The sequence below is a fragment of the Salmo salar genome, chromosome 13 (assembly GCF_965601325.2).
Source record: "Salmo salar chromosome 13, fSalSal1, whole genome shotgun sequence".
NCBI lineage: Eukaryota > Metazoa > Chordata > Actinopteri > Salmoniformes > Salmonidae > Salmo > Salmo salar.
The window spans coordinates 35,250,398-35,267,083 of NC_138303.1; the positions used below are offsets into that span (position 1 = coordinate 35,250,398).

Consider the following 16,686-nt stretch of genomic DNA (forward strand, 5'->3'; position numbering starts at 1 on the left):
GCGTTCACGGTAACTGGGATCTCGCGGGGGTAAAACGAGCTCCACTGGGAAACATATTTTGAACGGTCATCCAACTCAGAATTCCAACTCGGGAACCTACGTAGAGTTTCGACTTTCCGACCTGAAAATCACTGACGTCGTGATTTGGCGACTTGTTTTTTCGGAATTCTCAGTTGTCTTGAAGGCACCATTATGCCGCGTTCAAAACAATTGGGAATTCGGAAATATACGAGGTCAAAACATGATATCAGTGATCTTCAGGTCGGAAAGCCTGAGCAATAGAAAGAGGCCCAAGTTCCCGAGGTGGAATTCCGAGTTGGATGACCGTTTTAAATAAAAATAAAATCCCAGTTGGAGCTCGTTTTTTCCCCCCGAGTTCCCAGTTTGTTTTGAACGCACTGAGGTCGGAGATTTCCGAGTACCCAGATCCGAGGTCCCTGTTGGTTTGAACGCGGCATCAGTCGTAGATTTGTCACTGTCATGCGCATTTGGGTTGTTGTTTAGTTTTTTTTATGACAGGTTGAGGCCTCGGACTAAATTAGGAAAGGAACCCTGTCCCTTGTCAGGGAAATCCGCGATGGAGGGCATGGATTTGGATCTGGATCCGGAGCTTATGCAGAAATTTAGCTGCATGGGCACCACCGATAAAGACATCCTCATAGCCGAGTTTCAGAGACTGCTTGGGTTTCAACTGAACCCCGCTGGATGCGCCTTCTTCCTGGACATGACCAATTGGTGAGCTCGGGGACTTGTGGCCTCTGTGTGTTTGCTAATGCTAATTTAGCTAGCTAGGTAGAGGATTGAGCTAGTTAGTTAGCTGTATGACGGATAGTCAGCCAACAATTTGTTTGTGATTTTCTTTTTATTTACAATTCAACGAGCAAAAACTATTATTTTGTGTGTTTATTCTTAGATGTAAAATGTAATTAATTGGATTGTCATTTGGATTCCTAGCTAGCTAATTGGCTACAGCCAGGATAGTCCTTCCTTCAATGAAAAATCATTGACAGATGTGGGTCTATTTACTATCATTCTATAACGTTATTGTGGGACGTGTAAATTGCATATCTTTATTTTGTACTGTACAGTTATGTTACCGTCAGACTAATTATAATGTTTGGAGAGGGTCTTCTTGAATTAACGCATCTTCAGCAAGAGTAGTCATCATATCTAGCTAGGCAAATACAACCAATGAGACTCGTTTGTCCACTCTGATTTTATTTTTCAGCAATACATTTCTTTCCACATGAAAGTGTCCAGGCATTACAAGACCACGGCCTGGGTCACAACAAGGTTCCAAGCATAGAATTAGAATACTAGAAGGAGCATAATTGTTTTTATGACCTAGGTCAGAACAAGGTTCAATGCATGATTTGTTATTATGACAGTATAAAAGGCCAGCCGGTTAGGGACGGTATAGATCAGCCATGGTCTGCCAGTGCTGTGATAAAAATCATTGTTTTACAGTATCTTATTATTATATGCACAGCATATTTGTTAGCCAGCCAGTTTAAAGGTGTAATATGCAGAAATTGCTCCACCATTTCCTGGTTGCTAAAATTCTAATAGTTAGCCTAATTTCAGTATATGTAACAAAAGAAGCAGTCACTATGTAGAGAATCATTGTACCATTTAAACTGCTGTGAAATATTTTTTCCATAACCAACATTTTTTTACAAAAAATTCTGTTGTTTGAAACTGGTGTTAAAAACCAAAAGTAAAATACCCCCAAAAACTAAACTTAAGAATGGGTAGCATAGAAATAGCGTACATAGAACAGATCTACCGCTTCTTGGACTTGCTTTCAATGCGAATGACAGATCTATAACCCACTTTTCTATGTGAATTTGGTAGTTGCCCAAAAAGTTACATATTGTAGCTTTAAGGCTGTGTCTAGACTTGACAGTACGTGCAGCTTTAGTATTCTGATCATAGAGTTCTTATCATGGAATTCCAAATGTGTCATGCATCTACAACTACATTTACATGTCTACCGTGCCCACAGTGTGTCCGGATTCCCTTTTTCAAATGCCAGTATGCATTCTACAAACATTGGAATAGGCAAAATATGATAACACAACATAATAGTTTGGCCTACAAACTATTATGACCCATCTATGGAAAGGTGAGTTTCTCATGAAGACGTTCATGTCGGTTGCTCAAAGACACCCACAAGACTCGCCTGAAGATAGCCCTATACAAGAGAAATAATGGAAGTATATATGTTAGTTTAGTGCCTCCAAAAAAAAAAGGGGGGGTTAAATATGTATACATTTTTTTAAAGTAGTTGCTTGGTCTTTCTTATCTTTCAGATAAAGGACAGACACAACTTCCTTTTTAATATTTCTTTGGACTAGCTGTTTTTTTCACATATGAATCTGTTATTCAATGCATTTCTATGGGCTAATAGCAGTAAGGCCAAATTCAGAATTTCATAAATAATTTGGTAATTTTTATACCTAAAGGGGTCAAAATCAAATAGCAAAATTATTTTTGGTGTCGCCATCTTAAAACAATTCCATATGTTAGTTAAGTGGAACCCTCCCCCAGGCGTAGACACTAGAGGACTCCTTGGATGAAGGCGTCTTCTGTACGGAGGAGTTTTGTTAAGAGCCACGGCTTGTTCTGAACATTTGGAAGCATAAGGACCTTTCATAACAGCAAGAAGTCATTTTCAAAAGGTTAAATTGATACACCCCTTTATAGAGTTAGTGTTCCCACATGGCCATATCCCCATGTAACAATGCATGTTTACGGAAGACAGAGGGACCACGTGTGATAACTAATTATCTAGCATGCGCCGAACACCTGTGTGTAACAGAAGGCCACACGAAACCTGTTTTCACTGAAAAATACTGTTGGTTGCAACTGTGATAAAGCCGGTTAAAACCGTGAACAGTAAGTGTATATTTAGCATTTGTGAAATTATGTTTATGTGATATGAAAGTAAAGGGCTTTGTTTCTTGAACTGTATCACAATTGAGAATCTTTTCACGTTTAGATGGAATGTTTGGCTGCCAGAGCCAGTCTACCTTTGAAAATAATATATAACTTCCTTGGACCTTAAGGAGTAACCGTAAGCTCCTTAAGAGTACATCTTGGGCTAACTGCTAATATACCAACATTCCATACAAGCAATGCAGTCCATCCACAGCCATACACTGGTTGAAATCAGTTGATGATAGGACTTATAAATGCAACAATTACTGATATTGTATAATTATAACACAGCTTTCCAAGAAATCAAACACTAAGACATTTATGGTCTGTCTACATATATTTTAGATGTCAAAGTTAGACCTATAAATAGTTTATACAATAATTTTAGGTTGACAATAATTATATTGCACACTCTTATATCACATGCCTTTATTTTCCTGCGTAAGTAAAGCAGGAAATTCATCTCCAGAGCCTCTACTGCCATCCATTCCAATTAGACTGGTTTGGATTTCTCCCTGACCACCACAATGGCTTCCATTTTCATACCATTCTGGAACTTTGAGGGGTTATGACATAGTACTTGAATAGGATCTCTATGGTTCCAAGACCCTCCTTTAGATCATGGGCACGTGCTGCAGTCAGCATGTGGTGCAGTTCAAGTTTCACATGCAGCAATGTTACAGGTGGAAGGTTTGCCCCCACACACCAGTGTTCTGCTGTGGAAACGTTTCACAATTGATTTATTAATGCAACTATGTACCCAATACACATCATCATATCTCGCCGTCGTTCGTCCTTAGTAATGTTACTGGACAGTTTATCTTCCATGGTTGTGAACGTTATAACCCCATTCATTTACTATTACATTTGTACAGTTTTGCTTCGCTATTGACTATGGCTAGTTAACTAACATACTACCGCATCGTGGCAAATGGGCATTCGAAGGCCTTGATTTGTAATCACGTGAGACTATGTATTTGCGCTGTCTAAAATGTGGAACTGCTGCACTCACGTATGACAGTAGGTATGTTGCTGTACATTCAGCTTGCAGCATTTCTGTAGTGTTGCTCTGAGGAACATGCATAATTCTAAAGCTCAATTTCCACTAAAATACATCTGGCCAAATTGTATAAGCAAGGAACATTTGAAAGGGACTAAAAAACCTTATCTCAGAGAATTTAATTCCTATTGACCAGCTTGTTAGTTAGTAAAAGCCTTTAGGGGTGGTGGATCAGTGGGCTTGGCCCCCTGTCCTTATCAGAGTGTGTCCCTGTCCTTATCAGAGTGTGTCCCTGTCCTTATCAGAGTGTGTCAGGGGGAGGGATCCAAGAAGCAATACAAGTTACCACAGCAGTGGAAATTTTAAATTAAAGGTACAAGGTTGCACCTTTGACTTACTGACTTGACTTAAACCATTTTATTCCATGAGGAGCATAGGTCATCCATAAATCATTTTTTACATTACATTTTAGTCATTTAGCAGACGCTCTTATCCAGAGCGACTTACAGTAGTGAATGCATACATTTCATTTTATGCATATTTTTTTTTTTGTACTGGCTCCCCGTGGGAATCGAACCCACAACCCTGGCGTTGCACACACCATGCTGGCGTTGCAAACACCATGCTCTACCAACTGAGCCACAGGGAAGTCATCTCCACGCATAAATCATCTCCACGCACTCTGTTTTTGGCCAGTTCCTCAAGATTGGTCCTTTAAAACCCCCTATAGTCGATGTCCATGCCCCCGCATAATAAAACAATCCCCATTTAAAAATCTATCAGTTTAAGCTAGATATATCAGTTTTTGCATTGGATGTGTCTCAGGCCACCGCATCTGCCAATGTCGCACTTGCGGTGAAAGGTGACAGAGTGGTGTTTGATTTCCAGGATGTCTCATGGTCTGACAGTCTTCTCACAAAATCGTCTGTAGCGTCCGAACGGTTTGGCCTAGAAAAACCCCTCTATGGAAAGATGACTCTCACCAACACGATGGTGTTCTCAGTTTTGCTCTACAGTGGGCTTGCACTGCATCTTGGGACTCGTCTGAAGTCGGTACAGCCGATCTGCGAACTTCTGTCTGTAGCGTCTGAACAGTTTGGGCTACACACTAATACACCTCTGTGCAAAGGTGAGACTCTCACGAACACGTATAGTACCAGTCAAAAGTTTGGACACCTACTCATTCGAGGGATTTTCTTTATTTTTATATTTTCTCCATTGATGTCTTCACTTTTATTCTACAATCAAAACTATTAAATAACACATGAAATCATGTAGTAACCAAAGAAAGTGTTAAACAAATAAAAATATATCTTAGATTCTTCAAAGTACCCACCTTATTGCCTTGATGACAGCTTTGCACACTCTTGGCATTCTCTTAAACAGCTTCATGAGGTAGTCACCTGGAATGCATTTCAATTAACAGGTGTGCCTTGTTAAGTTCATTTGTGGAATATTTTAATGCATTTGAGACAATCAGTTGGGGTGGTATACAGAAGATAGCCCTATATGGTAAAAGACCAAGTCCATATGGCAAAAACAGCTCAAATAAGCAAAGAGAAACGACAGTCAATCTGGAAAATGTCAAGAACTTTGAAAGTTTCTTCAAGTGCAGTCACAAAAACCATCATGTGCTATGATGAAACTGGCTCTCATGAGGACTGCCAAAGGAAAGAAAGACGCAGAGTTACCTCTGCTGCAGAGGATGAGTTCATTAGAGTTAATTGCACCTCAGATTGCAGCCCAAATAAATGCTTCATAGAGTTCAAGTAACAGACACATCTCAAAATCAACTGTTCAGAGGAGACTGCGTGAATCAGGCCTTCCTTCATGGTTAAATTGCTGCAAAGAAACCAATACTAAAGGACACCAATAAGAAGAAGATACTTCCTTGTGCCAAGAAACGCGAGCAATGGACATTGGACCAGTGGAAATCTGTCCTTTTGGTTTGATTCCAAATGTGAGGTTTTTGGTTCCAACTGCCGTGTCTTTGTGAGACGCAGAGTAGGTGAACGGATGATCACCGCATGTGTGGTTCCCACCGGGAAGCATGGAAAAAGAAAAGCAGCCAACAAGTGCTCAGCATATGTGGAAACTCCTTCAAGACTGTTGGAAAAGCATTCCAGGTGAAGCTGATTGCGAGAATGCCAAGAGTGTGCAAAGCTGTCATCAAGGCAAAGAGTGGCTACTTTGAAGAATCTCAAATATTAAATATATTTTGTTTAACACTTAATTTTTGGTCACTACATGATTCCATATGTGTTATTTAATAGTTTTGATGTCTTCACTGTTATTCTACAATGTAGAAAATAGTAAAAATAAAGAGAAACCCTGGAATGAGTAGGTGTGTCCATATTTTTGACTGGGACTGTACGTGTTTTGCTCTAGGACGCCCACAGGCCTCACAAAAGTCGTCTGAAGGACCCCCGGTACCAGTTGAAAAAAATGAATGAAAGTGTATATATGAAGAGTGTTTTTAGTGCCAACATTAAATACATGTAAAAACATTTTTTTTATAAATTCAAAGCTGATCTTTCTTATATCTCTCAGAAACTTCCTTTTTAGATTTGTTTGGGGGTGGACTATCTGTTAAATGTTGTGAATCTACTATTCCATGTGTTTGTATGGGCTAATAGCAGTAGGCCAAATTTAAGTTTTTCATCAAATATTTTTTATGTACTTCAAGGTGTCTTAAAATTTAAGACATGGTTGAGTCTGTAGATTTAAAGTTGCAATATGCAGAAATCGTTCTGCCATTTCATGGTTGCAAAAATTCGAATAGTTTGACTAATTTCAGTTTGTATGACAAAACAAGCAATGTGTAGAGAATCATTGTACCATCTGAACCGCTGTGAAATATATACACTGCTCAAAAAAATAAAGGGAACACTTAAACAACACACCCTAGATCTGAATGAATGAAATAATCTTATTAAATACTTTTTTCTTTACATAGTTGAATGTGCTGACAACAAAATCACACAAATAATCAATGGAAATCCAATTTATCAACCCATGGAGGTCTGGATTTGGAGTCACACTCAAAATGAAAGTGGAAAACCACACTACAGGCTGATCCAACTTTGATGTAATGTCCTTAAAACAAGTCTAAATGAGGCTCAGTAGTGTGTGTGGCCTCCACGTGCCTGTATGACCTCCCTACAACGCCTGGGCATGCTCCTGATGAGGTGGCGGATGGTCTCCTGAGGGATCTCCTTCCAGACCTGGACTAAAGCATCCACCAACTCCTGGACAGTCTGTTGGTGGATGGAGCGAGACATGATGTCCCAGATGTGCTCAATTGGATTCAGGTCTGGGGAACGGGCGGGCCAGTCCATAGCATCAATGCCTTTCTCTTGCAGGAACTGCTGACACACTCCAGCCACATGAGGTCTAGCATTGTCTTGCATTAGGAGGAACCCAGGGCCAACCGCACCAGCATATGGTCTCACAAGGGGTCTGAGGATCTCATCTCGGTACCTAATGGCAGTCAGGCTACCTCGGGCGAGCACATGGAGGGCTGTGCGGCCCCCCAAAGAAATGCCACACCATGACTGACCCACCGCCAAACCGGTCATGCTGGAGGATGTTGCAGGCAGCAGAACGTTCTCCACAGCGTCTCCAGACTCTGTCACGTCTGTCACGTGAACCTGCTTTCATCTGTGAAGAGCACAGGGCGCCAGTGGCGAATTTGCCAATCTTGGTGTTCTCTGGCAAATGCCAAACGTCCTGCACGGGCTGTAAGCACAACCCCCACCTGTGGACGTCGGGCCCTCATACCACCCTCATGGAGTCTGTTTCTGACCGTTTGAGCAGACACGTGCACATTTGTGGCCTGCTGGAGGTCATTTTGCAGGGCTCTGGCAGTGCTTCTCCTGCTCCTCCTTGCACAAAGGCAGAGGTAGCGGTCCTGCTGCTGGGTTGTTGCCTGGCCTGTCTCCTGGTATGTACTGGCCTGTCTCCTGGTAGCGCCTCCATGCTCTGGACACTACGCTGACAGACACAGCAAACCTTCTTGCAACAGCTCGCATTGATGTGCCATCCTGGATGAGCTGCACTACCTGAGCCACTTGTGTGGGTTGTAGACTCCGTCTCATGCTACCACTAGAGTGAAAGCACCGCCAGCATTCAAAAGTGACCAAAACATCAGCCAGGAAGCATAGGAACTGAGAAGTGGTCTGTGGTCACCACCTGCTGAACCACTCCTTTATTGGGGGTGTCTTGCTTATTGCCTATAATTTCCACCATTGTCTATTCCATTTGCACAACAGCATGTGAAATTTATTGTCAATCAGTGTTGCTTCCTAAGTGGACAGTTTGATTTCACAGAAGTGTGATTGACTTGGAGTTACATTGTGTTATTTAAGTGTTCCCTTTATTTTTTTGAGCAGTATATATATATATGCAGTTGAATTCAGAAGTTTACATGCACCTTAGCCACGTACATTTAATCTCAGTTTTTCACAATTCCTGACATTTAATCCTAGTAAAGATTCCCTGTCTTAGGTCAGTTAGGATCACCACTTTATTTTAAGAAGGTGAAATGTCAGAATAATAGTAGAGAGTGAAGAACACCATCCCAACCGTGTTCTTCAGCTTGCAAGCCTCCCCCTTTTCCTCCAAACATAACGATGGTCATTATGGCCATACAGTTCTATTTCTGTTTCGTCAGACCAGAGGACATTTCTCCCAAAAATACGATCTTTGTCCCCATGTGCAGTTGCAAACCGTAGTCTGGCTTTTTTATGGTGGTTTTGGAGATGTGGCTTCTTCCTTGCTGAGCGGCCTTTCAGGTTATGTTGATATAGGACTTGTTTTACTGTGGATATCGATACTTTTGTACCCGTTTCCTCCAGCATCTTCACAAGGTCCTTTGCTGTTGTTCTGGGATTTATTTGCTCTTTTCGCACCAAAGTACGTTCATCTCTTTGAGACAGAACACGTCTCCATCCTGAGCGGTATGATGGCTGCGGAGTCCCATGGTGTTTATACTTGCGTACTATTGTTTGTACAGATGAACATGGTACCTTCAGGCATTTGGAAATGCTCCCAAGAATGAACCAGACTTGTGGAGGTCTACAATTGTTTTTTCTGAGGTCTTGGCTAATTTCTTTTGATTTTCCCATGATGTCAAGCAAAGAGGCACTGAGTTTGAAGGTAGGCCTTGAAATACATCCACAAGTACACCTCCAATTGACTCAAATTATGTCAATTAGCATATCAGAAGCTTCTAAAGCCGTGACATTTTCTGGAATTTTCCAAGCCGTTTAAAGGCATAGTCAAACTTCTGACCCACTGGAATTGTGATGCAGTGAATTATAAGTGACATAATCTGTCTGTAAACAATTGTTGGAAAAATTACTTGTGTCATGCACAAAGTAGATGTCCTAACCGACTTGTCAAAACTATAGTTTGTTAACAAGAAATTTGTGAAGTGGTTTAAACACTTAGGTTGGAGTCATTTTAGGGGGGGTGTGTGTGTGTGTGTGTGTGTGTGGTGTGTGTGGTGTGTGTGTGTGTGTGTGTGTGTGTGTGTGTGTGTGTGTGTGTGTGTGTGTGTGTGTGTGTGTGTTTTCTTTTGCTTTGTCATTATGGGGTATTGTGAGTAAATTGATGAAAAAGGCCAAGATCTCTTGCTTAAACAGACAGATGTTTTTTGCCTTGAGCCGAGTATGAGGGGGCCTGAAGCGGAGTAAATATATATAAAACAAAACAAAAAAATATATATATAGATGTTTCCTATGGTTTGTATTAATTTGTTATAGATATGTTACGAATTTGCACAACGTACACTACCATTCAAAAGTTTGGGGTCAGTTCAAAATGTCCTTATTTTTGAAAGAAAAGCACTTATTCTAATGAACAAAAAAAAACATCAAATTGATCAGAAATACAGTGTAGACATTGTTCATGTTGTAAATGACTATTGTAGCTGGAAACGGCTGAATTATTTAAAATATATATTTTTAGGAAATATCTACATAGTGGGCCTCTGTACGCCTATCAGCAACCATCACTCCTGTGTTCCAATGGCACGTTGTTAGCTAATCCAAGTTTTATCATTTTAAAAGGCTAATTGGTCATTAGAAAACCCTTTTGCAATTAGCACAGCTGAAAACTGTTGTCCTGATTTAAAGAAGCAATAAAACTGGCCTTCTTTTGACTAGTTGAGTATCTGGAGCATTGACATTTGTGGGTTCGATTACAGGCTCAAAATGGCCAGAAACAAAGACCTTTCTTCTGAAACTTGTCAGTCTATTCTTGTTCTGAGAAATGAAGGCTATTCCATGCGAGAAATTGCCAAGAAACTGAAGATCTCGTACAACGCTGTGTACTACTCCCTTCACAGAACAGCGCAAACTGTCTCTGACCAGAATAGAAAGAGGAGTGGGAGGCCCTGGTGCACAACAAAGCAAGAGGACAAGTACATTAGAGAGTCTAGTTTGAGAAACAGACGCCTCACAAGTCCTCAACTGGTAGCTTCATTAAATAGTACCCGCAAAACACTCAACGTCAACAGTGAAGAGTCGACTCCGGGATGTTGGCCTTCTAGCCATTGAAGAGTGGGACAACATTCCACAGGCCACAATCAACGGCCTGATCAACTCTATGTGAAGGAAATGTGTCTCGCTGCATGAGGCAAATGGTGGTCACACCAAATACAGACTGGTTTTCTGATCCACTCCCCTCTTTTTTTTCTTTTTTTAATCTGTGACCAACAGATGCATATCTATATTCCCAGTCATGTGAAATCCATAGATCAGGGCCTAATGCATTTGTTTCAATTGACTGATTTCATTATATGAACTGTAACTCAGTAAAATCTTAGAAATTGTTGCGTTTTATATTTTTGTTCAGTATACTTTTAGTGTACCGGGTTTACTATGTTACGTCTAGTCTCTGAGACCAGGCTGAATTCAGGCACTTATGTGCCCAACTCTGTCAGTTTCAACCCGTATAGGGGTATGTGTGTAACGGGTTAAGTTTTCTTCAAACAAGCCTTCCTTTAGTATAAATATTATATTTTTGCTTGATTTCCCCCTCTTTTCAACCTCCACCCTTTGCATCAAAACGGGGATAGTTGTGTTCTACTAACTGATATCCATTCCTTTCCCTCATTTTTACGTCTCTCATAGGAACTTACAAGCAGCCATCGGCGCCTACTATGACTTTGAAAGCCCCAACATCAATGCACCATGCATGTCTTTTGTTGGGGATGTGACGATCGGTGAGGGGGAGTCTGTTCCCCCTGACACACCATTCACTAAGACGTGGAGGATACAGAACACAGGTTGGTTGAAGTGAAAAGACCCTTAAGGAGCTGCATACAGTCACAGCCAGACAAGCTGCGGCTGGCAATTGAGGTAATGGTTTATCAATTTCATCATGTGTAATTTGTTTGTTTGTCTCTCGCAGGAGCAGAGTCGTGGCCCCCTGGGGTATGTCTGAAGTATGTTGGAGGGGACCAATTTGGTCATGTGAACATGGTGATGGTGCGCTCATTAGACCCCCAGGAGATGGCTGATGTCAGTGTGCAGATGCGTAGCCCAGCTGTTCCTGGCATGTACCAGGGCCAGTGGAGGATGTGCACAGCCACAGGACTCTTCTATGGGGGTGAGAATCTTTATTTAGCAGTCAACTGTTATAACTGTTTAGCACACAACTTATAACTGTTTAGCACCAATTTAATAAACTATCTATAAATGTATTTGTTTAAACCACTCAAACCTTTTTCACATCCTTTAGAAAGTATACTTTGATGTAACGTGTTACCGCAGTCTAATGCTGAATCCACCAAAGGCAATGTTTTCATCACTTGAATATATTGAAGGTCTAATGCTTATACTAGGTGTAGTTTAAAACCGTTCCCCCGGTGGAGTGTTAACATTATTCTCTCCCTACTGTAGATATGATCTGGGTGATCCTCAGCGTGGAGGTGGGAGGCCTCCTGGGTGTGACGCAGCAGCTGTCCTCCTTCCAGGCCGAGTTTAACACCCAGCCTGCCCGCAACGTGCAGGTAGACTACAACCCCTTCGCCTCTCCACAGAAACACGCCGGTAGCAACGACAACAGTCACCGTGACGACAGCGGTCTCAAGGACCCCGCGGACACCTGGGAGGGTGGCCCAGACCAAATGCAGCAAGAGCAAAATGGACTGTCACAAAACTCTGTGAATATAGCAACAAACGGTCTCCAAAGCAACTTATCAGTAGTGACTTACAGCCAGGTAAGGCCTATATGGAGCAACAATAAACTTCTTAGGGATACACTTCAATGTTTAATATACTATAGCTCATCAGTATAACCAAAACGTTGTATTTATTGATGTTTTTCTATATCCACAAGATGTTTCTTTATTTTCCCCACAGGGTATTCACGGACCCTATCCTTTTGGGCAGTCTTAAGACATGGGAAACATCGTCACAGCCAGGCAGCACTGTGTTCCTGGATTCTCATCAACTAATGAGGGAGGATTACCTGTGGCTGGTGGAGTATCCTGAGATTCATAGAAACACTTATGCAAAGTCCCACCTCCACTTTACTGCAAAACAAACAGAAACCAGAAGACATAGCTGCTCTGTCCTGTCCCAGCATACGACTCAACCAACAACATCCCACATCCAGTGTATGCATGTGTGAATGCTAAGTTAAAAATGAGAGTGCTACAAATCTTTTTAAAAGCAGTGAGACAAGTTTTTTTTCTGATCTTTATTTTTTGTTTTTTAGTTGTCTGAATGCAGTTGAGACTACAGTGATGAAAGGAGGAGTGCGTGTCTGTTTGCGTGGGTGTGTGTTTGCGTGTGTTGTGCAACCTGAAAGAGACAGACTAGGGAGGAAAAGCCATTTATTTTGCGTACTGATCCTCTAGTTCCTAAACTGACTTAAAAAAATGTCATCTGTTCTCTTCTTACTTTTTATCCTAATTTCACAGTGTATACTTTTCAGGGACAGGAGAGTAATTCCACAAATTCAGCAGCCTGATATGCATGTATTGTTGTTGATGTTTTCTGGTAACATCAAATGAAGAACAGCTCATTCACATGCATTTCCTTTTCACTATTTGTTGTAGCTTCACTTTTGATTATGTTACTCTGAAGTTGAGCTACAGTATATCCATCCACTAGAGGGAGGTCTTTATCAAAATTGCAGTTGGCCAGTCCTGGAAAAAAAAGAAACATTAACTAACATTTACTCAAAGGATCCTCTATATCAGGGTCAATACATGGAAAGTAGATTTGTATCAGCACCCTGTAGGTTCAATTTGTTTTCATTTGTTCTGTAAGATTGCAAATGTCCACATGTTGCAAAGCCATGACGTTTCTGGCTTTTATTGTCTTGAGTTGAATGTATTTGCAGAATGTAGAGCTATGTTGTTTTGAAGCATCTTTGCTTATTTTGCCCAAAGATCTTATACAATTGCTTTGAAAAAGGCACAGCTTGATTAATGTTTTCTGATTTTCTAGACATTTTGCTAATGACCCTGGGCTTTGGAATAAACTGTTGAGGGAAAATTCAGAAATCACAATTAGTGTCCTCTTGCTCAGACATTAAAATGTTAAACAACTCGTTCGTTCAAATATTTGTTTGTACCGGCAGTCAATTCATTAGTCCCTCAAGAGTCTATGTAAAGAATGTGTGAAAGGTTCTGAACAGTTATTCTGAAAAGTACTTTTTCTCTCATGGCTAACTACCAGGAAGTTTGAAAAGACAGGCTGAGTGGGCAGGGTGCTTCTCTTCATGACCGACAACTCACCTTGACTGACAGCTCTTTGAAATGCCTATGTCAAGCAACTTGGATGCAGTGAGCGGCGTTGCAATACAATTATCTCAAGCTAATTTGGTGATACACAAAGCAACTCAAACAACATTGAAATTGCATCAATGATATTTGTTTTGGCATGTCTCTTGTGATGCGGTTCACAGCAGCACTGACGGATGTGTTGGTTTGACAACCGCGTTGGCGATTTAAAGGACCCTTCCCCCTCATTTGTTCCATGCTGGGTGAAGACCTAGCGAGCCAGTAACACCAGACACAGATGAATGGGGAAACGTGTCTTTTCCACAAATGAATAGGGTAGACTTTTATTTATATTTGCTGACACCCTACAGTAAAATGTTGGCACCAGTAGAGTAGCTATCTAGCTATATAAACCAAGTCCCTCCAAACACACCTTCTCCGATGTTGGTTAGAAGGTGGTACTTATTTAAATTAGGTAAGACAGTGTCATGTTACAATTAGTGTATTAAAATTACAGTTAAGGTGATGTCCCCTTAATAATGAATCCATGTGTTTGACATGGGGGAGCGGACCAGTAACTTTATGATCAAACTTTATCATTGTAGAAGCAAGTAATTTTTCATACTTTGGTCATCATACTTTAATCTGGTTTCATCCAAATATCATTCAATTTCATGAAAAACATGATTTTGACTGTTCAAGACCTTTTAAGTTACTTGCACTAACTGGCTAATCTCTATGCACTGAGTAGTTAACTATCGCTTCTTTTACTATGGTCAGTTGTCTTTACGCTTCAGTTTCATGCCTGGAAGGCTACATGCCTTTTTATCTTGTATTTGTTATCTTTCCATCTGCAACTAGTGAATACTTTGACAACCTGGCTAGCGAGATGACCTTTTCCAAATATTCACTTTACATAGGGGGGAGTAGGGCAACAAACAGCAGCACACTCATTTACCCCCAGGGATGACTGTGTACTATGAAAATGTCACAGCAGTATCATTGTCCAGAACCACACCTCTTGTCATGGTTGATCTGCCTTGGTAACAGTATGCCCTGACGGCATTTGGAAATATCTTGGATCAATTGCATGTGCTCTTGAAACTTATGATGCATGGTAATGACAAACGTTTCTCCTCGTCATAAAAACAAATTAATACACTGCCCTCTAATCTCCCTGGTTGCGTCTCAAATCGCCCCAAATTCCCTTTTATAGTCACTATATAGGGAATAGGGTACCATACCATTTGGGACACATCCCCATTTTTATCTTTTTCATTTACAATCGGATGTCATGTATGTACTGAGTGATATGTTTGCTTCTTTTTTGGTATGGTAGATTTTTTCTTTCTTTTAAGTTTTCAGGGGTCAGAGTGGTGAATGGATGACTTGGTGCTAGAGTTCTACAGCAGCACATTTATGAGACAAAGTCCGAGCAAAGAAATGAAAGCCCTTTTTCTGTATGTTTGAATGAACCTTTGTATAATTAAATTATCACTGAAAACCAAATGCTGGCCGTTTCTCCATGGTCTTTATTTCTTACCTACTTTATCTTGCGTTCACTAGTTTTGCAGTAATACATTTCTCTCCAGATGACATTTTTTCAACTGATCAGATTTAATCATGCACTAAAGACACAAAAAACATGTATTTATTATGTACAGGTAGTGGAAATGGATGCCTGTAACATTTACTAAGCAAGCAACTTAAGAATGAATAACTTGCATTCATTGACTGTAACTTTTCCTCTACTAATGTCAATAAGCTCTCCAAATTAAAGGTCATGATGACTAATGTCACTAGTTTTTGTTCAGGTTCCCACTACACTATGTAACTGATTACTTTGCACCAAATTTAACAGGGGTTCATTCATAAATTAATTCCAGCCATCAGTCTGGGTGATTGTATCTCATGTAGCATTGATCAACATTTTTGGCATGGTAAAATTAAATGAAAATACTGAAAATCTTATGAATAGCCGATAAATATCCAGTTAGACAAGGATATAAACGTAATTATTAGAAGGTAAAGCTACATGGGCCTATGTCTAAGGTATGGGATAGTGAAAAGCTCTGACTGAAGAAGAGGGGGATAGCCTCCACATACAGTAGACTAAAACATTTCAGGAGATTTAAGGAGATTCTCGAGAGGTATAAAACAAATTCGGAGATTAGTTTTATTACTGTAATGTAAAGCTGCAAATTTCTCACCTCTAGTACGCTACCTCCGGAGGTAGCACACGACCCTCGCCCGAGAGTTGCCCCCCTCCAAGCAGGACAATTTTAAACAGAATTGTCTCTTTGGCCCAATACTCCTACAGTAAAAATCTTAATAGCAGAGCAATGTTTTTGCTACATCACTCTTCAGTCTGAATAAGTGTTCAACTCACAGGACAGAAAGTAAGTACTTGGCCAGTGGGCAATTCTACAGTAACAGAATTTGTTTACTTTAAAAGAATGCCAAACAAAAACCTTGTAAAGTTAAACAAACCAACTCTATGCACAAGGACTACTTTTAACAATTTCCACTGAAAATGTAACAAAAACACATTTACTCGAAGAACAATGCAGATGTAAAGTTTGGTAACAGAATGACGGTAAAATCTGTTTTTTATGTGACCACATTTTCAAAAAAGTCTTATCTATTTCAAAGATTTCTGCAGTAAGAATGGGACGTCAGCTATGATGACACCTTGAGTTTGAAAAAAATATATTTTGGTTATTGAACTACAGTAAGTGAAGTGGATTAACACCCGGTAAGATACAGACCTTTTTATCTACCAAGAGAGTTCTCATCCATAATTATCACAGCTGTCTACATTCCTCCAACAGGCCAACACTACTCTGGCACTCAGCAAACTGTATGGGGCCATAAACAAATAAGAAACCGCTTACCCAGAGGTGGCGTTTCTGATGGGCAGAGACTTTAACACAGGGAGACTTAAAACCGTCCTACCTCACATCTACCGGCACGTCTCCTGCACCACTAGGGGCGCTAACACTCTAGA

General features: G+C 40.6%; 1 protein-coding gene across 1 annotated transcript; it reads left to right on the forward strand.

The window, feature by feature from the left end:
- The first annotated feature begins 14 nt into the window (after positions 1-14).
- LOC106566916 (protein ILRUN) lies at positions 15-15,188 on the forward strand. The gene is made up of 5 exons (XM_014135519.3): positions 15-735; positions 11,077-11,231; positions 11,357-11,554; positions 11,848-12,167; positions 12,310-15,188. Exons 1-5 carry the CDS (start codon positions 578-580, stop codon positions 12,343-12,345), a joined length of 867 nt encoding a protein of 288 aa, XP_013990994.1. The 5' UTR covers positions 15-577; the 3' UTR covers positions 12,346-15,188.
- Positions 15,189-16,686: the final 1,498 nt, after the last annotated feature.